At 40.0% G+C, this 27758-nt stretch overlaps 3 protein-coding genes across 4 annotated transcripts; 1 reads left to right on the top strand and 2 right to left on the bottom strand.

Annotated features, from left to right (window-relative positions):
• Window positions 1-965: 965 nt before the first annotated feature.
• On the top strand, window positions 966-12681 carry si:ch73-71d17.2 (RPA-related protein RADX). 2 transcript variants are annotated; one of them, XM_035411286.1, is made up of 15 exons: window positions 969-1620; window positions 2075-2226; window positions 2436-2607; window positions 2933-3041; window positions 3328-3419; window positions 3554-3679; window positions 4439-4546; window positions 6485-6658; window positions 7244-7368; window positions 7795-7934; window positions 8050-8121; window positions 9059-9117; window positions 9363-9695; window positions 10750-10902; window positions 11557-12681. In XM_035411286.1, exons 1-15 carry the CDS (start codon window positions 993-995, stop codon window positions 11679-11681), a joined length of 2568 nt encoding a protein of 855 aa, XP_035267177.1. In that variant the 5' UTR covers window positions 969-992; the 3' UTR covers window positions 11682-12681. The 2 variants fall into 2 exon arrangements, with proteins under 2 accessions (XP_035267178.1, XP_035267177.1); XM_035411287.1 differs by lacking the exon at window positions 11557-12681 and having other exon boundaries at window positions 966-1620; window positions 10646-10900.
• Window positions 12170-15045, bottom strand: LOC118224098 (BTB/POZ domain-containing protein KCTD21-like). The gene has a single exon (XM_035411288.1). The coding sequence runs from the start codon at window positions 14462-14464 to the stop codon at window positions 13625-13627; it is 840 nt and encodes a 279-aa protein (XP_035267179.1). The 5' UTR covers window positions 14465-15045; the 3' UTR covers window positions 12170-13624.
• A 1829-nt stretch (window positions 15046-16874) lies between these two features.
• Window positions 16875-25592, bottom strand: asgrl2 (asialoglycoprotein receptor-like 2). Its single transcript, XM_035408010.1, has 9 exons — window positions 25435-25592; window positions 23793-23913; window positions 22495-22614; window positions 21919-22011; window positions 20219-20290; window positions 20006-20098; window positions 18229-18380; window positions 17580-17689; window positions 16875-17083 (listed from the first exon to the last, which is right to left on the bottom strand). Exons 2-9 carry the CDS (start codon window positions 23896-23898, stop codon window positions 16903-16905), a joined length of 927 nt encoding a protein of 308 aa, XP_035263901.1. The 5' UTR covers window positions 23899-23913; window positions 25435-25592; the 3' UTR covers window positions 16875-16902.
• Between the last annotated feature and the right edge of the window lie 2166 nt (window positions 25593-27758).

The following is a 27758-nucleotide window of genomic DNA, read 5'->3' as shown; positions in this document are numbered from 1 at the left end:
ATATGATTTAAATATGCATACACCGGAATGTTAAAATAAATTTTAAAAAACTGAAATGCATCAAGTAGTGCCCACTGTTAATGATTTGTGCAATTATCACATGATGTTTGTGGAGAATTCCTAATGCGGAACATAATTCTGGATAATAAAACCAACTGTAGGCTACGCTGAATTTCATTTTATTGTAGTCTAATGTATTACATGTGCTGTATAAATACAGTACCGTGCAAAAGTCTTAGGCACCTGTAAAAAAATGCTGTATAGCTCAGATGCTTTCAAAAATAATGAAATGAAAGGTTATAAATATCGAAAAAATAATATAAAGAGCGGTAAATAGTTAAAAACTAAATAAAATCAATGCTTGGTGTGACCACCCTTTGCCTTTAAAACTACATCAATTCTCTTAGGTACACTGTCCTGCAGTTTTATAAGAAAATCGGCTGGTAGGTTGTTCCAAGCATTTTGGAGAACTTGCCACAACATCTAAGACCAAATATATACTATTTATCATATTTATAATTTTAAGGTGCCTAAGACTTCTGCACAGTACTGTAGTTATTTTTTTAAATTCATTACATTACATTACAGGCATTTAGCAGACGCTCTTATCCAGAGCGACTTACACAACTTTTACATAGCATTTTTACATTGTATCCATTTATACAGCTGGATATATACTGAAGCAATTTCGGTTAAGTACCTTGCTCAAGGGTACAACGGCAGTGTCCTACCCGGGAATCGAACCTGCGAACTTTCGGTTACAAGCCCAGTTCCTTACCCACTGTGCTACACTCCGTCCTATTCAAAGAATTTTAATTATTCGATATATTCTTAATATGTCAAAGAATATTTTAAACTATAAGACGTCTGTTTTTTTAGGTAAAAATTCGTGGAAAATTAGGCACCACCAGTTTCAGAAGTATTACGCGAATTGACGGTAGCGCGCTACGTACACTCCCACAGTGCTTCGCAATGTTATTGTTTTTGCCAAGATGGCCGTTGCAGTTTCGAGTCGTCCGGGATGTGTGCTGCAACGCACGTTCTCTTGGCCAAACACAAGCTGCTCTCATTCTGAAAGTGCCAAAACATGCAGGGAGCCGCTCTTTTTATTATCTATTGACCGCTATGCGAAAGACTTGGGGTTTGGGATTTTTTTCCCCGAAGCTATTCACGCCTCAGATAACCTTTACGATGCCACAGTGAGCGATGGCGACTGTAAACTACGGGTTACCATTCACCCAGGCTTGAACCCGTTAGTCGAGAGGAACGAACTACGGTGTGGTTGCCAGCTCAGAAATGTCACCTTTTCTCACGTCATTGGGCTGGAGGGAAGGAATGAGGGAGACGAATGTCCTACCTATCGGGTGATGAATTTGGAGGTGGATGTGGAGGCCGGTTTTGATGCTGGTCTCGAGGCATTCTGTGGGATTGACATAGATGCCCTTCCGTGGTTTGGGCTAGAGGGAGACAACCGGCCCAGTCTCCTCCCGTTGCGGGCCAAGAGGAGCTCATACCTTCCTATGTGGAATAACCAGGATTATTACGGTGAAATGTGGAAAGACACCGCCCCAACGGAGCCCATAGACAAATCATCATCAGACTCTGGCGAAGAGACCGAAGGTTTGCTTTTTGTCTAACTATGTGGCATGGGTTGCTGCCTAAACGTTAGTTAAATTGGCTCGCGCTGCAGTCGGTAATATTTCACTATTCTATTGAGGGTTCCGGTGGCGCTGCTCCGCTTGCGACCCGGGCTTATGTGCTGCTGCATTTTATTCGTATCCTATCGTATATTTATGGCGTGAGGCGTTGGTTTCTGTGAGTTGTGGTGAAAATGAAATGCCAAGCTTGCATTGTATCTAACGTTCAGGTAGACATACGCTGCTTTGTTATTCGTTTGTGCCATTCATTAATCAGTCTTACTAAAGTCCAAACGTATCATTTGCACCTCTCCTACCACGTAGCTTGTGGTTTTTAAATAATACCCCACCATCGCAGCTAACTGGCGAATTGACAATAAAGTGAGCGTATCCTGCCTGGAGTAATACCAGCTCACCATCTCCTCTCTGTGATACAGACCTGCAGCCTACGGTCACCCTACGAGAGGTCAGACAGGCGTTCCTGTGTAGGTCTCGGGTCATCAAGGGGATTCTCATCGTCCGGATTCTGCACAAGTCTCGGCTGTTCTATTACGGAAAGGCAGAAAGTAACTGCGAGTGTCCCTACAAGGTTCCATGCCCTTTTATATTTACAAAGGCTCTTGGGTCTGAACTTATGTTTCAGAATTTTGGTTTGATTGTATGACAGTTTGAATTTCATTTTTAGATTTTAATGTTCTTATGATTTGTGTGTCCCTCTCTCCAACTCATCCTCCTTACTTCCTTTTTCTGCTCTCCCACCCCCTCCATCTCAACGTCTTCCTTTCACCCCTTCTTCAGGCAGTGTTTGAGGTGGCAGACAGATCGGGCCAAGCCTCTGTGGTTCTGTGGAACACCCTTTGTATGGACTGGTATCGCATTGTACACCCTGGATCCACCCTGAGGCTGGCCCACTACAGAGTGAAGGAGAGCTACAACAGCAGGACAGGAGAGAATGCAAAGGATGATATTGGTACAGCTTGCCACTCATTACAATCCAAGTGAGAATTCTAGGTGTTGCTAGCGTAGCCAGTTCTACAACAAAGTCAGCATAAAAAGTCACCAACTGTTTTCATGTTTTAAATAAAGTTAAAACCATTGATAATGAAAGTCTTTTTCCATTTATTTTTCAGTGTGGTGAATGTTCATGTTATGGGACTGGGAGATAAATTATTCCACAGGGTTTACTAAAAACTGTTAATTAATTAATTTTTTAAATAGAGTTACATAATGCAATGGTGCGGTTGATTCTTTGTTGTCAGAATATTGAACTCTCTCCTTGGCACCCAAAACCACAGAGATCAGCCTGAACTCCAGGAATCCTTCAGCAGACATCTCCTTAATCCCAAAGAAAGATGTCCTCCCACAGTGGCATCTGCCTCACTCCCCTTACAACTTCTGCTGCGGGTAAGTACTTCTCTTCTTACGCCATCTACTGGCGATTCAAGAAGCTGCACTATTCACACCCCTTAGACATTCTACTGCAGGTAGGTAAATCTCTACTGACACTGTCTACTGCAGATTCAAGGATCTGTACAATTCAACCCTTACACCTTCTGCTGTGGGTATGGCACATCTCTACATTTCACTGCTGTCTAATCAAATGTGTTATTCCTGGTCCTTCTGATTATTATGTTGTTTTCCAGTTTAATACAGCGCAAAGGATTAAAAGAGCTCTGGTTTGTTTTCATAGGAAAGAGATTGTGACCTGTCCTGTGGGGAGTACTTGTGATGTCATTGGTCTAGTGGTGTTTGTTGGTCGACCAGAACGCACCAGGAACAAAGGTAAGAGATGGAGATAGAGGGATAAAAAATGTTTGAAAATCAATGCATTCTTGGGTTCAGAGGTAGAAAGGAATTGAAATAAATAGAGGAATGGGCAGTTAACAAAATAATTCTGTTATTTTGTCTTTGTACAGACAGACATGGGGTGGAATTATGGGAATACCGGTGGCTGCAATTGGAGGATGGGACCACGGAACAGCCAGTAATGGTGAAACTTTTCTCCACTTCCCAGCCAGAGATACACTCTAACATACACCCAAGTAAGACCATTTATCTAACTGACTGGCATTAAAAAAAACCCCAGGGTATTAATAAGACAGTGTTTTCCAGTAGATAAAATTTATTGCTGTGTGTGATCATTACAGTATTGCTGTCAGGATACGTGGGGGTTAGGACCCAAACGCAGAGGGGGGAAAAAACTCAAAACTCCAAATGGTAGGAACAAAGACTTTACTTGACAAACAGGAACTAAATCAGGGAACAAAAAGCCTCGCAGGGCAACTCTCAAAAAACACAAAGACAAACTTCAAAAAAACACAGGAAACCAAGAAAATCCAGAAAATCCAAAAGCACGTGGAAAACAGGACATGGGCAGGAACACACAGGGCAGAACCATGGGCAGAAGCACACATAACCAAACACAACCAAGGATCCAGCACCTGAGTCCGGGAGAAGGGAACTTAAATAGACAAGACACTGACGAGACACAGCAGGGCACAATGCACAATCAGGCGACAGAGAGGGAAGGGAAAACGAGACAACCAAGAACCAATAATTGAACAATTGAAAACAATAATACAATTAAACAGGGGGAGCAGGACACAAAACAGAAGTACCACCATCTGGCGGCCCAACAGGGAAAGACAGACGGGAACACAGAACAATGACAATTGCAGTATTTAGATTTTCTGTCACTTGGTTATTATTGTGTGATGCCTCGGCTGAGTGTCTCCTGGCTTATTGTGTAGCTGTTTTAACTCCTTCCTCTTCCTCCTTTTTCCTTCCTTTCCCCCCTTCAGTGGCAATAATGGTGTGCACAAATGTCCAGCTGATGAGGGTCGGTCCTGACAGGACCACATCTTTTCAGTACCTGACCAATACGAGCCTCACGCAGGTGTACTGCACAGGTAAAACTCATAGTGTTGCCATCTCACATTTAGAATTGACATCTCGTACCTTTAAAAGGCACACTGTGTTTTAAATTAGTTTTGCATTGCAAATAGTTATACAGTAATTAGGCTGATGTTAGTTTTTTAAAATTGACATAGATTCCAGTCGTTATTGTGCTCAACACCATACAAGTGATTATATTTCAATGAACTGAATAACTACTTATATCTTGTTACTGTTTCCATGGGTTAAATCATGCTTTTAAATGTGTAGTCACACATTTTATTATTATGCCATAAATATACATTTGCCAGGTCATCTAGTAGAGGCAGAAATTCTGGCTGGTTTTCGAGACCAGACTGATACTGTGCTAGACACTATCTAGCTGTAGGTAAACTGAAAACGAGGTACATTTTAGTGGTAGGAAAATGGCAATCATTGTTGGGCTGAATGGCCTGTATTCGTTACCTATGTTAGGTTATGTTATGTTATGTTTGAGCTTAAGGTTATGTGAAAACCATTGCATGTCCTTCTGGGCAAAGATTTTTCTAGTCTGCTCTCATTTTCTGGAAATTTAGTGTGGATTCTTTGTTGAAAATGGTATTTGCTTTTTCAGCGAGTTCCCTCATCTCACAAGGCTTTTTTGGGAAAAAGGATTGCTAGATATTTCCATATCTGAAGCCATGATCAAATGAATCCTTTTTTTTACTCAAATGTGTACTCCTTGTTCCTCGAATGACAACACTATGATTGATGGTGTTTATCGCAGACAGGATGTAGCCTGAAATAGTGTTTGATAGTTTTAATGTTAATGTCACAGTGTAAACTGGGGATTGCAGTCACGTGTTCTTCTGGCGATGTCCACCAAAACTTTGACCTCAAAGCCGAAACTGTTGGAAAAGCACCAGGTCAAACTGTGGCTCAGCTGGACCCGGGAAACACATTTTCCCACGGTAAAAACATTAGCAGAGGCTGATACAGGCTTGTCATAGTGCTGTTAATTTGACACTGGTGTTATTTCCCTCTAGAACATCATTGACATTGGTATTACTGGTATCAAACTTTAAATCAGTTTTAATTAGTGAATACATTTAACAAAAAACATACACCAGATACAATCTGTCAACTGCTGCATTCGTTTTCGGCAAAACCTGTTGTAAAGGCTTTCAGAATGTGCACTTCAGGATTGTTTAAATGACAAAATCTGTGCATTGCAGATCTTTGCCATGAATACTCTCTTCAGTGTAAGTGCGGAGAACAAAGAGTACATGTATCCAGAATTTTAAATAATATTGATAGAATGTGCACAATTTTGCAATGCAAATAAGAATAATTTCATTACTCGGCCTAATTGAGAACTGGCTACATCTGATGGTATTTGGTGTGTTGTGAATTAATCTTTGTATTGTTAAACAAGGAAAATGGTTGAAAACAGGTCAAGCCTAATAATCAGTTTAAGGCGAAGTTTTCCGCCCGCCAATTGTCAGCTCAGCAGTCGCCACTGACTGCCATATTTGAGAAGTCACTTCTTTTTTTGGGAATCCAATTCTCCACCGTGTCAGGCTACCCCACATCTGCTCACATGATCAGAAGACTTGTAATTTGATAGGCTACCCGCAGCATCAAGAATGGTCCGATGGGCTTGGGCTATTACTGGGCTTTGGCTGCTTCTGTATAGTCAATAATTACTACACAGTGGGCCTATAATCTAATTTCAGCTCTCTTTGGCAACTGCTTGCGTCACACAAAGCGAGGACTTACCTGCAGCGTCAGCGCTCACACAGGTTTGTAGTTACAGAATACCAGTATTACAGGTGTTACCGGTATTGCGAGTGTTACCGGTGTTGCCGTTGTGGCGGTAACTGCATCGCTGTAGGCTCCAGCATTGCTTAATACCGCAGATTAAAAAGAAGGTGGCGGCGAGCCCGCTTTCACTGATTGCGTTCTGCCCTCAGGCTCCGGCCATCACTCAACGATGCCCTACAGGCGACTCCGCCCCGTGAGGCAGTTCATCCAATGGCTGCAGACGGTGGATGAGAACAGAGCGCTCAGCAAGGCTGTGATTGGAGGATTTTTCACCTATCCGCCTCTTCCCGTCTCTCTGGAGATGTACATGAGGGACAGAAATGGTAACCACTTATCTGTAGATCGCTGCCTATCTCGCAGATTTCTGTTCAGCACAGATTAGATGCAGCATGAAAGATTATGCTGCTCACACTCTCTGCCAGCGTTGGGCTGGTGGCCAGCTCGCTTGCTTTCTCTTGCAAATCTCCACTTTATTTATAGAGTCAGAACGATGCACATTAATTTATAAGGTTGATTGAACTTTATAAGGGTGATTCAGCCAAGCCATTATATATATAGGTTTTGTGGGCGTGCAATATTTGTGAGTTGCGAATAAATAATTTGTATCATATTTGACACTGTGTTAATTGACATGATAGGTTAAGCATTCAGAATATTTTATTATGAAAAAACTTTGGTACTGACGTGCATAGTTATGGATGCATGCATTTTCTATACAACGAGTGGTGCCGCCTCGGCCAAGATGTTCTAAAATCGTTCTAGAAATAGATTCATCCCCACCCTATTTGGAGTGGAGTACATTGTGTGATCACTCGATCTGCAAACATAAAAAAAGGAAAATCCCCATCCCTGTTACCTGTGAGAGGCTTGAGCTGTCCTGGCCGGTGTGAGACTGTTGTGTCCCACAGGGGAGCCGGGCCTGGTGACCGGAGTGGAGCTGAGGAGGGAGGCCGAGAAGCTGCAGTACAGAGAGAGCCGCACGCTCGCCATCCAGGCCACCGTGAGTGCTGTGTCACACGTCAGGACTGGAGAGGTGAGGAAGCCCGTCCCCCACCCCCTCCTCCCTATTCCGTGGGCCCGCAGACACACCCGCCCCATGCATGCATCCAGCAATGCCCACGATGTACAGACATGTTCTCTCTCTGACGTGCACGTACACATTCCATCTACCCACACTAGTTTCTGCCAATCCGTACCCATGAGCATAATGTCACGCACATTCATGCATTCCCTCGGTCATACAGACACAATTTTGTAAAGAATAGTTGCATTTGCATATCGTTTGACGCATGTTTGTATCCTGTGACCTACAGCTGCACTCACACAGCACGTGCTTTCTCTGCCTGGATCTATGAAAGACGGCTTTATGAGCATGACTGGAAAGGCACATAGCTTTCAAGTCTGTGAACATGCTTGTTCGGCCAGAGTCTCGCCCTTATCCCTGTCCCCTCAATGTCAGGAGGAGGGCTGTTCGGCTCTCACGGATTGGACGGCCTGGTCGCCTTCCGCCTCTTCTACTTGCTCCAGAGCGCCCGTCGCCCGTCCGTCCCCGCCCTCCTCGATCACTCTTAGCCCCAGGTCTCCCAGGCTCAGGGTGCGGTAAGGAAAACCAGTTTTGAATTACGGTGCTATTTGTGGTAAGGAAGAAATGTGTGAAGCCTGGGTGTGCATTATTGGCCGGTGGCCTGATTTAGCTCTCTGATTGACGTTTCAGGCACGGGCCTTTAGGCAGCGGCAGGTCTGCGAAGAGAAGACTGTTCCACACTGTAGAACCTCCCAGAAAAAGGTGTCTGTCTGGCTCTGCGTGATACATCTGTTTTTTTAATAGAGAATTCAACTTTTCCCACATTTGCCCGCAGAATACAGGCTAATTTAAAAGCTATGTTGGTGCCCTGAAATGTATGAAAATGCTGTGATCTTTCTACAAGATGAAACCCAAAATGTGTAAAAATACCTTTTAATGAAAGTTGAAAATCTGCACTTTTACTGCATGTGAATTGTTTGATTACAGATCTAAAATGGATGAGTACAGAGCCAAATGAAGGAAATGTCTTTGTCCCAAACATTATGGAGCTCACTCTTTTTGAAAAACACTTATTGAAATTATTGCACTTGTATGTTAAAGGTATTTGTGAAATATTGAATATGTATTTGAGAGCATTGGGTTTTCAGATTAAATACTTGAAATGCTCAAAATTAAAAAAAAATTTCAGCAATGTACACGAAAATGCTTCAGATAAATCACAAATGCAACTTCATATATACATATATACGAGGTGTATATATAAAATACACCTCAAATACAAATACTTATGTGTTTGACCTGATGTGTTTGAATGAGCTTCAACAATAGCTGAAAACCAGTTCTCTACCAATTTATGGGCAGTTTAGATCGCTGGTTTTGAACATTCCTCTCTGATTGTATCTGTTTTTGATCTTATCTGTGCTTGATTTTATTTATTTTATTTTATTTTATTTTATTCTAGCTATTATTATTATATACTATGTTGGTTTTGCTATATTCTGTGAACTTTTATTATACTTACTGTGTCTTAAATGTTTTTTGTAATCTCGGCTACATTGAAAATGAGGGCCTCAATTGTACCTTCGAGAATTAAATAAAGGTTATGATGATGATGATGAAGACCTGGGTCTGGAATGTGTGCATGTGATTTTGTATTCTCACGCTCTCTTTTTTGCTTAATATTTTTTTGTGCTTCTAGACTACCTTTGCCACTCCACTCCACCCAACTGACTGACCCTGAGGAGGATGCAGACAGAGGTGAGACCCAGACTGAATTGACAAGTGGTAGTTATCGTCCTGTTCATTATCATTGGTAGCATTACGATTACAGCTTCTATGCTATCCTGCTTCATACTAAAGACATAGAATCTGACTTTTTTAAAATGGAACTTACTGTACGTGATTTATCAAATGGAGACTGGATACTTGGCTATGAGTTTTTATGACCCCTTTAAGCACAGAAATAACTTTAACATCTGTCCCTGTCCCTTTATGCGAGGAAGACTTCAGCCTGTGGGATGCCTCAATGGAATTCCTCGATAAGGCCGTAGAGGATGAGAGCGACGACGACGACGACGAAGAAGAAGACAGCGGTTCGGCCGCGTCGTTCTTCACTGCTCCCAGCAGCCCCTGCTCCCCCCGCAGGACCGCGCTGGGCCTGGCCCGGGCGGCCAGCGAGACCGTACCGCGGCAGTTCTGCCCCCAGCGCCGGGAGGTGCAGGCCGCGGCCGTGGGCCTCCAGCCGGCCAGTCTCCAGGACACCCTGCCCAAAGGGAAACTGGGCACCTTCGCGCCCGCGGACTGCTACGACGGACACTACACCCTCTCTCTCAGAGGTGGGCTCCTCCTGCTCCTCAGGCACAGCTTGTCTGCACCACCACCTCCCCCTATAATGCATTTTGCATTCAGCCTTTTGTCAATAACACAACCACATGGAGTTCAGCTCACATGCATTGACACTACCCCGCTGAAGTTAGTGAGCAGATGGAGTATATTTCATTATATTTTTCATTATATTTCAAACATTGTTGCAGAGTATTATGGTTGTTGAGGTTGTGGTTGTGCAGTGTGACATACCATTTGAGATAATAGTATATTTGATTTTTATAGCAAGGAACCAAGATATTTAGTTTTTGTAATAAAGCACTCTCTTTTAAAGTTGTCATTACAGTTTTGAGAGCTGGTGTTAGACAATAACATTAAGTTTAATGGATGCACAGTTGCTGCTGAACAATGAGGAGAGGGTTACCCTGCCAACTGAAACCTTCCTTCCCTGGGTGTTTTGTTCATTTTATGCACCCAATATTTAACCAGGAAGTCCCACTGACATGCCATCCCTTTTTCAAAGGGTACTTGACAGACTTAACCAGAAGCGGGACAACTTTTTGCCAAAACCAAAAATAAAAAAATGTATAAACAAATGTTGTGATGTTTTAGACCTGTATGCAGACTGGATTAGAAAACTCCAGAGTCTCTCACATTGCAGTCGGCGGTACTCTTGGTTCTCCCACAGTGGAGTTCTTTGAAATGTAATGGCTTCACCATTACCCAGCTGGCAGGGGAGAGAATGCGTCACTGTGCTGTCTGTCTGTCTCTGTCAGTGTGCTTTGTGTCTCTGTCCTTCTCTTTGTGCCAAGCGCAGTGTTAGACCAGAATGGTGCCAGTGGGGCAACCTGCATTCATTATTCTGCCCCAGTATTCAGTGGCCTTTATTTCAGTCTCTCCCATAATGCAAACTCCCGCTTTCCTCCTGTTCTGCCATTTCCTTTTCAACTTTTCTCTTCAGCTCACATTCTCCTCGTCAATCTTCTGAATGCCGCTTATGTTCTCTCTCATTCTACCTTTCTTTCTCTTCCTCCTCCTCCTCCTCCTCCTCCTCCCTCGCTACAGAGCTCACTGACGGTGGGATGGTAGATGCTCTCTTTCTCCCCGGCTCCCCGGGGAACCTCCACTGGCGCCCGTACCCCCACCCGCACGTCAACAGCTGGGAGGCCATCCTGTCCCACGGGGGCTTCTCTCCCTCCGCACCCCCTCCCGCACCCTGTGAGTACCCTCGCCACGGTAACTCTCACGGTCAGGTGAACATGTAAGTTTGAATAAATGGACTGGCTGATGAACTGGTCCTGTCGGATAAGAACTTGCACACTTTGGAAGAAGCAGTCTCAGCTGTAATCAGTGTGGGGTCAGAAACTGAAAGGTGATGGTGGTGTTTGAAGCATTGTGATGCAAAGACATGGCCACAGGATGCACCGAGATACACAGCAGACATCAGTCAGCATTATAAACGAGAGCAATTCTGTAAGTAGGCCCCACAGCTTATCTTTATTTGTCTCAAAAGTACAAAAAACTGATCACAGAAAAATGCAAAATGCACCGACACCATTTTGCATTCCTTGCCATTGCCATTAAACTGTGAAATATGGTGACGGGTTTACCTAAGCTTTTTATGCGCAGTGTGATTGACGGCTGGAAAGGTGCCTCACTGCCTTGTCTCTAAGCAAACTCAGAGCAAATTAAGGATAGGACCAATGGTTTTGTGTGTCCCGGTCTAGTACTGTATAGAATGCCAATTAGTCACCAAGAATGGTCTGTTCTTGCTAGTTTGGGAGTTGGCAGTGGATTGAAGTATAGGGCCACCAACTAACACGTTGTCTTCATCTCTCCCACCCCCCCCCCCCAATATAAACACTTTTTAAGCTGATCTGATTGCCATGGCGACGCAGCTGACCGGTAAGAGGCTGGTGTGTGTACTGGAGGTGTGTCAGCTGGGCAGCGGCAGAGTGGAGATTGTGCTGACCCGTGCGTTTCCCCTGAAAGATTGAGAGGGCAGCTGATACGTTTCGGGATGGGAACCCAGACAAAGACAGTATTGTAGCACACATTTAACAGTTTTATAACCAGTTATAAATGCAATTTTGTTCCAGTCCATTACAAACATTTCTGTGAATATTTTTGTTTAAACCCAAGTTGATGTTTAAATTGTGACTTATTTGTGCCAAGCAGTTTAAAACTACAACCCCACGTCTCAAAAGAGGCTCTTATACCCTTAGAAGTTCAAACATTTTTTCTGCCATAATCAGCTTTTAGTGAATGCCTTTTTCAGACTTGTGGTATCCTGGAAGATGTTGGGAAGTAGAATTGTCAAAGGTTTAATTTATATTGGTTAATTATTGAGAAAAGCACTACAAAGGCACTTTTGTTTTTTCTTTTAATATTTGATAATACTATTACATAGTAATATTATTTCCCTGCTGTTCTAATACTATTATTTATTGAAGCCTTATTTATTTGCCACTTTTCTTATTTTTTCCTAATGCACTGCATTTGTTAAAGTGCGTAGAGTTTATACTATGTATATCTTGCCTGATCTAATTGTGTTTGCGTGTTGAATTGAGTTGGCCTACAGAGGCAGGAGGCTGCCTGGTATTAAGGGGGGGGGGGGGGGGTCTATTGTCTAGAAGGCTAGTGGTTACAGTCCAGTGACTGAAAACAAGGATCCCTAAGAACAACATTAAGGGTGTTATTCTTCTGGGGGAGGGTGACAAATGCCAAGGGAATTCTCTTTTAGTTAAGGAACTGAAAGCAATGGTTGTTACAGCTGTATGTCGTTGGATCTGGAAAGAAATCTCACTAAATAGCAGAGGTACACTATTTTATGTTGAGGACATAGTATCACTAATGCTTTTTTCTGTTTTCTGTTCTCCATTGTTGTTTCCCATTTTCAAAATGTTTTTTTATTCTCTTCTGTCAACTGCAGATGTCAGCTGTCAATCTTTCTTACTGTGAAATAAAAGTTTGGAGCCAGCTCAGCTGCGAAAATAATCAAGACTCCGGAATTTTTCTTGCTTCTGACCATTTTTCAAACAAACATTTATGTTATCTTTACCACCAGCAGTCATTATGAAACATACATTGAGCTTCATAATGTTTGAGACAAATACTTGTATTGTACTGTATTGTATACTTCCCCCCTTAATAATAATAATAATACATTTATTTTATATAGAGCTTTTCATAGTCTCAAAGACGCTTTACAATACATGATTACATACAATGAATCATACAATGCAGAAAAAAAACCAAATGGATTATTTCGCAACAGCATGGATTTGGCATACCATTCAACCAGCATTCTTCTGATGTTTCTAAATCTGCCATGAATACAGTACAAAAGAATGTCTGGCATGCACACACTCCAATTTGTCAAAATTGTTCTGTGCTGCACCTATTTCAACTGTCAGTTGCGTCCAAACTCACTCAAGCCTTCAGTAGGTGCCGTGGATCAATTTGGCTCTCAATTTTAACGAGATGGTGGGCCTCGTGAGAAGGAAATATTTGTTTTCCTTTCAGTTCAGTCCTAGTGCAGGGATATAAGCAATAGGAATACTTGTTACAAACAAATTAGAAAGCTAGGACTAAACAAAATTCAAGACGTTGAAACAAAAGGGGTTTCAAGGACACTTGACTGGCAAAACATTAACTACGAACACCGTTGAAAATCTTTCATAATGGTCGGAACCGTTAAGACAGGTTCCCATGAGAAGAAAAAAAATTACGCAGCTTGGCTACACTCTGAGATCTGTATTACTCTGCAATTGTTACAACTGTTAGGCTATTAGTCACGTTTTGTAACCGTGTTTCAGGATCAGATTGTTGCTGTAAACACATTTAGAACGGTCTTGTTTAAAGTTGTAACTATCTTCGAAAAAATAGTGATAATAAGATGTAAACATTGTTATCCTTCCTTGGGTCAATATCAGGCGCCTTAGTACCTAACAAATCGCAGCGACCGGCAGTTAAGGATGTCTGACGGATCAGGGAAGACTGAGTCCACGCGAAACCCCTCAGACAGGGAGACCTTCAGCATTTCCTCCATGAACGCACGAGTGTCTGGGATTACAGACGTTGGCGAGGTAGCGGGGGATGTCACCTGGGATGTAACCGTTAGTTCTCGGAAGCTGTTCTTCTCGTACTGGTCCTGGGGCAAGTCTTCTGGCCGAGGAACCCACTCCATACGAAGATAGTTTGGCTTTTCTTCGTTGGATTGCGGGGATGCGGTACGTTCCCGCGTCCGGTACGAGAAACGGGTACATAGTAGCTTTATGAAGGCGCATGAAGTGCAGAATACATTGGCAGAGTAAACACGCACTGCGCAGGAACGCAACTCGTAATTCTCTGGTCCGCGTTTCAGGTTGAAGTGCAGTACACGTACCTGGCTGTCCACATCTGTATTGAGCACTGCACTACGCCAGTTTACCCCTTGTGGTCCAGACTCATAGCGCCGTATCTCGTGCAGCAGGGGTCGTATTTGAAAGAAATCCGCCTCTCGCTTAAGCAGCGACATCTCCTTGAAGTCATCTGGTAGGTCAAGGCTGTTCGATCGGAGGTAGTTGAGGATGTAACGGAATACTTTTCCGTCGCGATCTATGAAAAAGTTGCCTCGCTTGTCTCGGAGTAGCGGGATCTGCCCAGTAAACATTGCACCCAGCATGGAGTCCCTGCAGCGTGTAAGCGTGTCCAAGGTAGTGGTGTACACCTCTCCGCCGACGTTGAGTGACACGGGGTCCTGGAAAGAATTGCTGTCTGGACTATTCAAATTCAGCATCCTCTTGCCACTGAACTCAATTTCTAACGCTTTCTAATACATAAAACAATAAATCGGCAATTGGCAATTTTGTTTTTGACAAATTAAGACAAAATAGTCACAGAATCGTTAAGCTAGTTGGCTTATAGAAGTATGAAGTGACTTTTTATTTTCCCAAACCGACAAAGAGCCAGTGATGCAGAGAAAGACATTAAATTAAATTTAAAGTGAAATTAAATATTCTGAATACGCGTGGGCGCGCGTTTCTGTTGTTTTTATATCAGATTTTTTTTCAACCCCACTTCTTTATAAGGTTTTCCAGTCCCTTTCAATCCAGTCAGCTGACTTAGGACACGTTACATAACTCAGGAATTCTAGTTCAGCTGGTAGATGTAGACCGAGCTCTGAAGTGGATCGTTGGCACCTTTCGTCGCGGCTGGAGATGAATTTTAATGACATCCAAATTCTAACTTCTTACGCCTCCGAAATGTATTTCCTTCTTACATAGGACTTGATCAGTGCTGATACTGTCAGAAAAAAGAGAGGTTTGCTGAAGGGCTGATGTTCTTTGCCGAGACTGCTTTCAGCAACAGCTGCGACTCGACTCTGTGTCAAAAAGAGCACTTTGTCCTCTTTAAACAATAAGCGCTGGGTCAGGGTAGCATCACCAGGCGCTTTATCTCAGTCATGTTTCAAACGGTATTAGTTTATCCACTGTGTCTTGCTCACTCCTCTGATTTTTGTTGTTCTAAATATCAAACCGCTTATGAGAAGGAAGGAGATTCTTTAACAAAATATTATCTAAACGATTAGCATCATGAGGTAATGGCTAAAATACCTGTTGGCACTTGCACTATTAACACGAAAAAACATAGATGTGTTTAGCATAAATTACCCCACAAGCAAGGGTATTTTGGGAAAATATCCTTCTAATACTACTTGTTTAGAATATATTAATGATATTCAATATATTAATGGTAAAGTTTGAGATAAGTCAGCAAGTCTGCCTGAAATAGGAAGATCTTGGTTAAGGTATCAGTAGTAATGGACAAAAAACTTCATAACCACTACTAATGCAGCCCTTATGTCATTGTTTTCCTCCCCTGTGTCACTTGTGTCTCCCCATTCAAACATAATTCCCCACTAAGAAACATTTTTATTTCTCAGGATTGCGCATGGAAAAGTCATTGTACCATTTAAAAACACAACAGATAGTTAAAAATGTGCCAATCCAATTAGGGCTAAATGTTCCTATTGATAATGAAGGAAGTAACATAATTTAGGCTTCATTTTCATGGCTGGATCATCTGACAAGAAAGCCAGAGAAAATTCGAAAATTTTCTTATTTATACATTCAGTGCCATATAAATCAGTAACCTCAGGTTACAAAGCATCCATCTATTATTATTATATTTTACCTCAACATTTTTTTAAGTAAAGGCCATAAAGTTTGTCTTACACATGCAATTTCACATTGTTTGAAAACGAGATTATTATGAAATACAGTATAATATGGTTAATTTTAAATGAGTTCTTAGTCTGTTTAAAAGCTGTCAATTTAAGAGCAATTACACTTACATCAAAACTGGCTTCCCTGCTTATCGTAAAATGAAATTGCTCTTCAGAGCTGTATTTATGCAGAAATATTTGGTGCCTTTAATACACATGGAGATTAATCTGCATACAGAAGTAAATATTCTATAATGGGGTCTTGGTATTTCTCACAAAAATAGGACAATCAAATGACATGTACAGTAAATGTATACATAGAATAAAAATGTAATATTGACACAATGCTCCAGCTTAAATCATGTCTGGAATATCTTGACAACTCCATGGGTAAGCATGACCAAGAATTTACAAATCTTTCCCAGTGAGAGTTTTGCAGGCCAAACATAAATACATAATTCAACAATGGCAATGGCAACAATGTTGAAAATCTAGATCAAGTTTTCCTTTGACCTTGAATAATTACTGTAAATTGACATCATACTCCGGGCTGTTGACCAGTCACAAACTTCACTGTGTGTCTTTTATTATATATTTGTATGTTACTAATTTTGCTGCTTCATTATCTGGGCTGGGCTACATATAAAATAATGATGATGCGTGTATCAAGCTTTCAGTTAGAAACTGTGCCCCTGTTATTGTGATATGTCAGTTTTAAAGAAAGGACGTGGGGGAAGAGAGGAAGTACAAATCTAGCACTGGACAAAAGAACAATGGGAGCCTCGTTTGTTATTAAAAATGGAGCAAATGCCACTGTCCTGGCTCTGAATTCATTCAAAATCCATGTAATATTTTGGTGACCTGTGGTAGTAGCAGCTGGGTTGTGATTTTCTGGGAGAGAGGACCTCTACTTGTATTCCCCTCATACACCATGTGCTTAGCATATCAGAGGCTGCAGCGTCACAATGATCTGAGATACATCTTACATTCTTTCAGGCTTTATTTTTCCCTCAATGTGAGGGCCTTGTTGATTCTGCAGGTTCTGCCATCACAAAGGATTCACATACAAAGCGATATTTGCGGGAGCAGTGGTCATCATTTAGCTTGCCATCATTGTGCAGGTGGGCACAGTCTTCACCTCCCCCCAAACCGTGCATTGTCCAATCATCTGGCTGGCCTGGTTTCCACTGCCTGTAAGCAAACAGACATTTTTGGTGATGAACAAGCTACTCTGGGATTTTGCAGCACGGACGGCAGTATACGGCATATTGCCAAACATCTCAAAGCAGAAGATACTATGAAAATATGACAACCAATCTGATTTAAAATATGTTGAACTTGATGCAGATGGTATTTTTGTGTTGAAAAATGCAGCAGAAGAAAGCACACAGATAATTCAATTTTACAAAAGCTTAAATCATTGTCTGTGAAAATCATCTTTACATTTACTATGAGAATAAGAAGCAGCTTGCAAAGTACAATGTATCTTGTAGATAGATGTGTTCTGCACTTTGAAAGCTTAGATTGCATAGAACAAATATCTACAGCACAGCTATAAATACAAATTGATAAATTAGTTAATACTAGAACTAATAAAGCTATGTTGAATGGTGTCAAGGCCGTGGAAAGTGGGACAATCGGCAAGATGGGAGAACGTGGAGGACAACGGTGAGACCGGAACAATCACCTCCTGTTCATGTAGTACGGTGTGCCATCCACCCACTCCCACACTCCCGTCCTCTCATCTGTAAGTCCGATCCAGTAGTATCTTGGCATGGTCCTCTGGGCTACCCAATCCTGTCACAGCAGGAAGGATAGAATACATGTCAGTCAGAGACGCAGTCAGCCATTCAGTCTCAGTCAGTCAGCCAAAACTGCTTTTTTTGTCATTTGAGGAGCCATTTTAAACACATCATAAAAACAAATGACCTGCCATTAAAGGCATACATGCCAAAACAGTACAGTTTATAAGTATTTGTGTGACACAATTATTCTTATTCTTATTATTTTGTTTTTGTTTTGGTCCTGTACTCCAGCACATTAGATTTAAAATGAAACCATGAATATGAGGTTAAAGTGCAGACTGTCAGCTTTAATTTAAGGGTAATTACATCCAGACCAGTGATATGTGGGCAAAGTGAGGATTATGTCAATTATGTTTAACTTTATCTGAATCTAGCAGTTTTAACAGCCAACACCCTCGTTTAATGTCCGGCACTCTGAATACAACAAGTTAAGTTAATCAGCAGTTAAAACTTCTCACTTACCCAACACGTAAAATATATTTATTGGAAATAAAAATATTTATATTATATTTATTTATTTCTCTCACATACCCACTTCTCCGTATCCTTCAAGATGACCAGTGAGGAACTCATACTGCTACAGTAGTCGCGGGCAGAGTCCCAAGACATTCCTTCTTCAGAGAAGAAGAAGCAGCCAGAGCCATAGAACTGCCAGTCGATGGGACAACAGCCTGCACCAGTGACTGGAGAGCACAAGCAGTCAAATGGCAAGCAGAGATTAGCTAAACAGACTACCTGATGTGACTTTTGTGCAAAAGCAATATAACAAGTAGATTATGAAGTGCTTTTTTACATTGTCATATACACTATATGGCCGAAGTTATGCGGGCACCTGACATCCAACATCTCGAAAATTATTGCCATTAATATGGAGTTGGTCTACCCTTTGCTGCTAACAAATTCCTCTCTTCTGGGAAGGTTTTATACTAGATATTGGAGCACTGCTGCAGGGATTTGCTTCTATTCAGCCAGAAAAGCATTAGTGAGCTTTCCAATTGATCCCAGAGGTGTTGGATGGGGCTGAGGTCAGGGCACTGTGCAGGCTAGTCAAGTTCTTCCACACCAATCTAGACAAAACCATTTCTATATAGACCTCGCTGTGTGCCTGGGGGCATTGTCATGCTGAACCAGGAAAGGGCCTTCCCCAAACTGTTGGAGAAGCACAGAATCATCTAGACTGTCATTGCATTAAAATTAGCCTTCCCTTGAATGAAGGGGCCTAGCCCAAACCACGAAAAACAGCCACAGACCAAGGGGTGTCCAGATACTTTTTGTCATTTAGTGGATATTGCCTGTACCATGTCCATTTAAAAGGTTTTAAAACTTTATACTTGGTGACATGTGCATGAAATACTTCCATCAACCATGTCTCTGCTGTGTGTTGCCAAAGTTATCATGTTTTTTAAGGGTAGTGCAAAACGTTTTTTTACCATGTTGATTAACAGTCATATATTAAGAGAGAGAGCGATTTTTTTCATGCAGGCACTCCAATAAAGTGCCTTCAGCCAATCAAAGGTGAGTTCTAAACAGAACATTTTTTTTGTGCCGAATCTTTAACTGACAGTTTCATTCCATGACAGACATCCAGATGTCCCGCATACATTACTAAACTGCAGTATAGCATCTAGTTTGAATGAGAGTTTGAAAGTTGTTTTGTTCAACAAGGATGATCCCAATTATAACCACAGAAAGGGCTGACATCTGGGCAGGTGCTGGGATACACCAAGGTATAAGGTGTCTTTGAATTACCAAAATTTGCCAACTTTTTATTTTAGAAAGGTAGTGCAGCAGTATGAGATTGGTGAAACGGTCATCCTTCATCTTCAAAAAATGACGGTTCACAGAATGATACAGTGGAACATTGTGGAACTATATTGTTACAGAATATAGACCTATGGTCATGAAACTTTGTGTGGTTATTGTTGTCCTTATCATTCATAGTTATAGTGCTAGATGTGAAGGTACGTTTACTGTGGCCCCTGATGCAACCTATAGAAGGGGTACTTGACTTCACTCAAAGGGCCAGTTCACTCAACAATTTAAATTAAGGTATATTTCTACTTACCCAGAGTACTACTATCCATGGTTCAAAGGTTAAAAAGTACCAATAAAGCAGACTGAAGGAATAAATTATCTTAGTTATCATATAGCCAACTTTTTTCACAGAGATCGCGTGAGTGAATTTGTAATGGTAATAAAATCATGTTTTTTTAGCCCAGTGTTCATGTGGTTAATTACAGAACAGCAATAAATGATATATGATATAATTTATTATTATATGGTGTAATTGTAGAGTTCAGAAACCTACCATTTTTTTCTATTTTTTCCAGGGTGCATTTCATCTTGGAAATTTCACTTGTCAGAGTTGCCAGTGCATCCATTCTCTTCATTTCCCTATTGACTGCAGTTCATTATCAGCCATTCAGATGAGAAACACAAATGCAGGGAAATAAGCATAATGTTATTCTGGAATAAACAAGAATGGGGTCAGAGAGAAGACAAAATTTTAAATGGAACTTACGAGTAGTCAGTTGCTGCACAGCAGTTTTCAATGAATCTTTCAGCATGTTGATCTCTAAGTGGACATTTTCACCTGAGGAAAAGAACAATCGACTCTGTAAGTTCTTCATTGGTTTCAGACTGCTTATGAACAGGCCAATACTCTCAGTAGTAAATAAATAGGAGTAAACTGTAAATTTAAGTACAATATAAGAAAATTCAGAAACAACAAAAGACAACCAAACCATGTGAAAACATATAATTAATTACAGCATAGTGATGATAGAAAGCAAGCACGCAAGAGAGTGGGCTGATGGAGAGCAGCTCTGGCCTGCATAAAATCATTTTCTTGACATAAATATCATAAGAAATTTACCCTGCTATAACAGCAATGGCAGTGAACGCTGTCACAAATGCTATTACTGAATAAGTTTTATAACTGTAGGTCCTGAATTTTCAGCTAGATTTGGTTAAATGCAGAGTGATCAATAGCATTTTCCATGGAATGTGGGAAAACAATGGCCTGGGCATGGTGAGAAAAAAATGTATTCATGAACATAAATTTCAGAAAAGGTTTTTCTGAAGGTTTTTCTGCAGGTATTTATCATGGACGATGGTAGTTGAAGGCAGTGTATATACCCCTATAGTTTTAGTCTTAAAAGCCTTGCTAACGGTAAAAAGGAGGCAATTTATTAACATATCTTAAAGATAGTTAAAAATTTGTGAAAAAGAGACAGATGACATGGAAAAATGAATGGGGAAGATGGGGTTCTTTTTTCACAAGCACTGAAAAAAGAGCTTTATTTTTAAAAACAACTTATATTATGACATAGTGCAAGAACACAATGTGACTCAAGTAAGATTATTTTTTATGTTAGTGGAAGCCATATCTACATGAATAATGAAAATGGTCCAAACTCCACGCCTTTGACATTATTCACAACAAAATCCAAAATAACTTTGGACAAATTATTTTGGTCTGGAACTATAACACAGATTTGTTTTCAACAACTGACAAAAAAGGAACTAATGGTCAAATACCTTATTTCAACTTTACCAACAGGAAATGTTCAAATTGATTTGCTGTATAACAATGTATTTGCTGAATATAAAAACATGGTCTTGAGTTATTTAAAGCATCTTTATAGCATCAAAGTATTTCATTAAGCATAAGGGCACCCAAGGTTGTATCTCAAACCTGATTGGTTTTCTGGTTAGCTATTTTGTGTTTTTGATAAAATTCAATGGAATGTCTTTCCATTTCTACAATTAAAACAAACACATCTTACTTTAATCATAGAGGAGACCCCTCAATGAATCCAGATTTCTGAAAGCATGCACTGGCTACAGTTCTTTCCCCTGAACACACTGAGGATGTTGTACAACAAATAATTTTCAGTTCTAGTAAACTGATAGATGAAAATCATTCATATGGTAGACAGTGCACAACAATTGTGTGATTATTGAGCAATACCATAGAAAATGAAGGGATAGTCATGTCCTTCAGATTTATTCCTTGAAAAAATTCCAATTGACTGCAACCATACCATTGAACTTAATAGAATAAAGTATACATTTTGTATAAGTATACATTTTGAATAACCGTTGAATAACAGTATGTTTGACTTGAAAGCATTTTAGCTTAGTAGATGTTGAATCAGATAACTTGTGAATATTAGCACAGTTGTTTATTTATAGTGTGATCAAACACTTTGACCTTGCCTGTTTGGATCTTGGAATTGACGGAGGTCACTGAGGCACTGAGGTTGGCCACGGTCTTCTCCAGAGCTGTAAACTTCCTGTCCACCTTCACATCTACAAAAAAGAATGAAGATGCCAGGTACTTTCAAGCCTTGTCAGTAAATGTGTAATAAGCAGCAATAGATGCTGATGTAGTGTAAACTACTCTCTACTGTTAGTCCGTATTTTTAAGCCCTGAACCGATAATGACAACAATGTCAAAATATTAACAATGTTGTTACTTTTTCCCATCAATCAGAACACGCTACAATTTGCTTTTGTATAATTTATTCATTAATGTATTTTTAATGTATGTATTTATTAATAGGTGATGATTCTGACTGTGTAATGTATTGATTGGGTAGTATGACTATATTACTCTGTATATCACCCTCCATTACGTACTGAGATATTGGGTTCCGTCTCTTTTAAAGCCTCATAAAAGTGCCCAGAAAATAAAAATATGTTTTGAACTGACAGCATATATATATAGTATTGTGAGACATCGACATCCCCATGTCTGGGTGTGCATCTGTACCTCATGTGCTGTGTACTTACTGTTAACAGCCACAGTAATAATGAGAGCAAGCAACAGAATTGCTGACACTGACAGGACAGTGCAAAGGTGCCACAGCGATCTTCCAGCAGGGGGTCCTAATCCCAGTCGTGGAATGGATTCTGAAACATGCATGCACATGGATACACAAATATATGAATATGTATATATATATATATATATATATATATATATATATGTGTGTGTGTGTGTGTGTGTACAAATGGTCTATACATAAAACATACACATTTTACATTCATACTGTATGTACAGCTGTGGTGGGAAGTATGTCAGCAGATGCTCATAAATGCACAACTGAATCAACCTCATCTACTGCACATGTCTTCTCCAGTGACTCCCCTCAGTACTTCTACAGTAGTACATCTCTCAAATTTTTTTCTCTTGTTCCTCTCACTTGTTCACATAGTTTTTATTTTCAGGAGCTGCATAACATTTTGAAGCCAAAATTTCAATTCATATGATATTTTTGTAATGGTAAGTAGGAACCTGTTTCCTGTATTTCTATATTTAACCCATTTGTTCATGGTTTCCTGTACCTGATGTTGTGATAAACATTGCTATCAATTAGGAGAGCACCAGTTTTATTTACCCTGTCAAGGACATGGTTGTCGGACATATTATACATAGCAATCAGGTGAGGGTCACAAAAAACCTTCTACTGTTACATAATATAAATAATTAAAACATTGCAATGTTATTAACATGATTCTTCACAGTCTAAAAACTGGACTGGAAATCATTTACAGTACATGAAAATGGTTTGTGCTCTCTACTGAGCAAAAATTTTAAATAATTATCCCTTTCTTTATAAGGAATATGATAAAATATGATCTGTATTTTTTCACATTGAAAATGGCAGTGTAACTTACAATAAAAAAGGGAAGATAAGAAACTAACTGCCAAACACTGAAAAGTAAACTATGCACTCTTGATATATTGGATTGTTGTCATTAGGCAAATTGAACTAATTTCAGGAAGTTAAATGGAGAAAAATGATAGATTAGTACATTTCATAAATTAGTAATACATTTAATTGCAATTTATTAAATATAGTAAAATGCTGTTCGAATGTGCCTTGATGTTGAAAATGCTTTCAGCTTTGTACTTAGCAGGCATGTTTGCACAATAAAATGCTGTAACATAAGCTAAAGCAAGCAGCAGAAGCAAAGAGCACATTTGAATGGCCAGTTTAACATGTTAACCATCTATCAGTTGGTACATACAGCATACCCTGTACTCTCCTTTGTCCTTATCTTCCCACACCCAGTTTTGTTCTAACCTTCTTTTTTCCAGAAGGCCCTGTCCTCATTTGTATCCATGTTTTCAATATCATCTTGATATTCTTTGAGAATTGTTCTGTTGGCTGGTTCCCTCGCCGCATTCATTGATGCAGGTGAAATCTGTTGGAGAGAATCTTGTTAAATGGGAATACTCTTCAGCTTAAGATCAACAGTTAAAAACTTCTGACTTCTGAATTTATATTCTGACCACTCCTTTTATAGGGCAGAGGACAGGTCACCATAATCAGATAACACAGAAGTGAATGGATTTACAGGGCACCTGCCATGAATACACATTTTCTGTGCATATATATTCCTGTTGCAAACACGCACATCTCTGTTCATTCAGAGTCACTAAATTATACTTTAGACTCTGGTGTTCTTTCCTTTGTCAAACAAACAAACTGATAACTCCAACCACTTGTCAACAGGGAACATCCTGTGATGTCATGATGTCTGTCATGTCATATTTATCTTTTCTAACACCAGTGTCATCACAGGTAAAAGCCAGAGAAGGCTGTGCCACACATATGGACTGGAATTACTTTCTGTGCCTGACCCTGACCCCTCCACCCCCTCCACCCCCACCTGACAGAGAAGCATTCATGAAATATAGGCCACAACTATTGACAAACTGATTGTCTTTTTGATGGTCTCATTTCCGCTCAAACAATACAAAGCAATTTTTTAATGTTGTAGAAGCATCAATGTGTTGATAGCAAAATACTCTTTCTCACTTCCTTTCTTGTAAAGTTATTCCAGTGCATTGTACTGAAGAAAAACCCAACATTGCCATTAATGTAACAGAAACTAGTATTGTATGCTGCAATTGATTTTCACAAACTGTGCTAACTTTTTACAAAAGAAAAAAAAAAAAAAATACATGCACACATGTATCTTTCATTTTTTTAAAGCCAGTTCAGCACTCAGTAAAACAACATATGCCTTAGTGTCAACACTCCCTGCTTTTAATATTTTCTTATATAAATAGTGAACTTTATGATGCCATTAACCAACAAATTTGTTAATATCCAAATTATGAATTTTGCATTATACATGATTTTTTTTTTAACGAGTGTACGTATATAAATATACACAACATCAACATTAAATTCCACAAATTTGTCACTGGAAGAGGACAGAGAATATGGAAATAGTTTAACAACAAAATAATCTATCACCAGCCAGCGACTGGCGTAAAGCCATTGGTAAGTATCAAGTTCCTCGTTGTAATGTATAATAACATTTTAAATTGGACAATACTGAAAAATATAACCTTACAACCTTTTTTTATCATTATTTAAAAATATATTTTAGCTGTATTGTGCAATATATAGCCGTAGAACATAAAGTAACCGTGCTTTCTACAACATTCCTCAGTGAGTCATTCAACTAACGTGTTCTCACAGTGTTTTAACATTGTAGTCATATCTATTATTCTATCATTCTACATTGTAGACATTTTAAGAAGAGTTTAACAACTCAAGCAACTGGCATTCCAGTGTAAGCTTTAGTTTAGCCTGACTGGGTTGAGGTCGGTGCTGGTGCACCTCTCTGAAATAAAGGGTAAAGAAAATTTGCCTTCTACTGAAATGTACTCCCCTTTTTAAATCTACCCATAATTTAAAATCTGCTGTTTACCTGCTCAGATGTGGAAGACTAATCAGTGTTTCTTGTAGAAATTCCTGAAAATCTTTTTTGATGTTTGAATGTTTGGGCATGAGGTCCAGGCAGCGCCAGCATGAAAACCAGATTCCTCTGTTTTTGTCTCAGGGGAAATTGAGATTTTACATGCACTTTGAGCTGCAAACATCACCCTTGTTTACTCTTACAGTTAAATCAACAGTGCTAGAGTTCATGCATTTGTTTTTCTAACAAATCAAGCAGGTTACTGGGAAATGATCCTTTTTTCTGTGTCTAACAAATACATTAGTGTCATCCCTTTCTGATGTTCATCAGTGCAATACAAATTTAGTTACTGTGATGACAATAAAGCATCATAGTGGCCCATGTATGTTACACATTGTTGGCGATTGATTGGTGATCTGTCCAGTGTGCATTCCTACCACTCAGCCAATGCAAAGTGAAATGTCCAATGTCAAAGACAAAAATATTGAGGTGAAACAATCTGACTCGTTTCAAGATTTGCCAATAGGTTAAGAACATTTCACTTGTCATGCAAACTGTATCTTAAAACAAGTTCATTTTTTCTACTTGAGAGGGAAAATAAGAGAAGTCTCATCCCAAGACTAAAACACTGAAGACAGCCTTTCTTGCAACGCACTGTAAGAGTTCATTTAACACCAAACACTTTTCTGTGCAGATTTCCTCCAGCCACTATTTTTTATGACAGAAAAAAATATGTCTGCTAGTAACAACTGTCCTGCTTAGTCATTGTGACTTTTAACATTTGGTTCATTCCATTTTCTAATTTGGACAAAAAGACCATCAGCATGAAACATGATTTACTGTATTAAAAACAGGGATTGTAATACACGCTTGTTTAAAATTGATGAGTTTTTCTAACATGTGGTAACACATATTCCAGCTCATGTAACACATACGTATAATGCTAAATGCTCTGTAAAAACATAAGTGCCAAAAGTCACCTATACCTCTATGGCAGCATTGGGTCAAATAATACAGAGAATTAAGCATTTTGATAGAGAAATGAAATAGTAAAGAAACACTTTTTACAATGTGGAAGAAAACCATTTTGGCCTTAAACGAGGATCATGGGCTAGGTTTTGCTGGGCAGTAAAACTGAACCCCCAGTGTACCCCTTTAGTGAAGGGCAACCACACAGAAAGACAGCAGCTGCAGAGGACAGCAGCTGTGTTCTCTTAGCTAGGCCTGAGTGTTGCTTATTTTAAGATGACCATTTGGTGTCTAAAATGATTTACTTAGTGAATAAAAAAATTGTTACAAAGTTGAAGTTAATCACAGTTCACCAGTGTGTAAAATTAAATCATCTCAATCCACAAGATGTATTGGTTAGTTGATATAATTATTAGCCATGCATGCCAATACATTTTTAAATTCAGTTATCCAAAGGCTGCTCGTCTAAACCTGGGCAGTATTGTACATTAACAATACAGTCATTAAATGATTTAGGAAAAAACAACAACAACAAAAAAAAACAGTACAATCAAAGGGTTTCCTAAGCTGCGGTAGAGGCACCCAAGGCTGTGCTGGAAATGTTGGTTTACATTTTACAGTGGGTGAATAGGAAGGTCTATTTTGTGTAAGTCATTGTATTTTACTTTGGCGAAGAAACATTTGACTGTGAAACAAAACAATTATAAATAGCCTATTGTTGCCCCCTGCCCCCCCCCCCCCCCCCCCCCCCCCACACACACACACACACACACACACTCTTCAATTAAGGAGTCTTTGCCACCTCTGTCACCACTGCCAGCAAATCTAAACATTGACATTCCTGCCTTCATTAATCCCAATATCCCAGTTAACACAAGATTTCCAGGTTTTTGTACAAATGCAGAAACATAAGGGCGCCATGGTTACATATAAATCTGCAAACCAGTCTTCCACCATTATCCACCACCACCAGTGTGTACGTGATCCTTGAGTTTTTATTATCCGTCTAGCTACCTAATTGATCTTGTGGACGTATATTTAACAAATAATTTTCCGTAATCTAGTATTTATATTTATAATTTGTCAAGACATTTTTTGTGAAATGTTGGAGCCAAATAGCCAGTATTTGTAACAACGGGGTCACATGCTTTATGAAAGCCTGTAAAATGTATAAGTGAACAAGAGGACGTCCCCCAAACTTGCCCCCAGCTCTAACACTCCTAAAACGTGGCAACGAGAATATTCCTAACTTTCTCCGCTTTCAAGAACTTTCCAAGGCAGAAGGAATGTGACGCTTGAGGCAAACTTCCATTTGTCCATTCCTGGTTGGTTGGAAGTCTGTCCATCTATTTCTGCAACTGGCCTTT

The sequence above is a fragment of the Anguilla anguilla genome, chromosome 3, assembly GCF_013347855.1.
Source record: "Anguilla anguilla isolate fAngAng1 chromosome 3, fAngAng1.pri, whole genome shotgun sequence".
NCBI lineage: Eukaryota > Metazoa > Chordata > Actinopteri > Anguilliformes > Anguillidae > Anguilla > Anguilla anguilla.
This window is presented reverse-complemented; position numbering and strand designations above follow the sequence as displayed.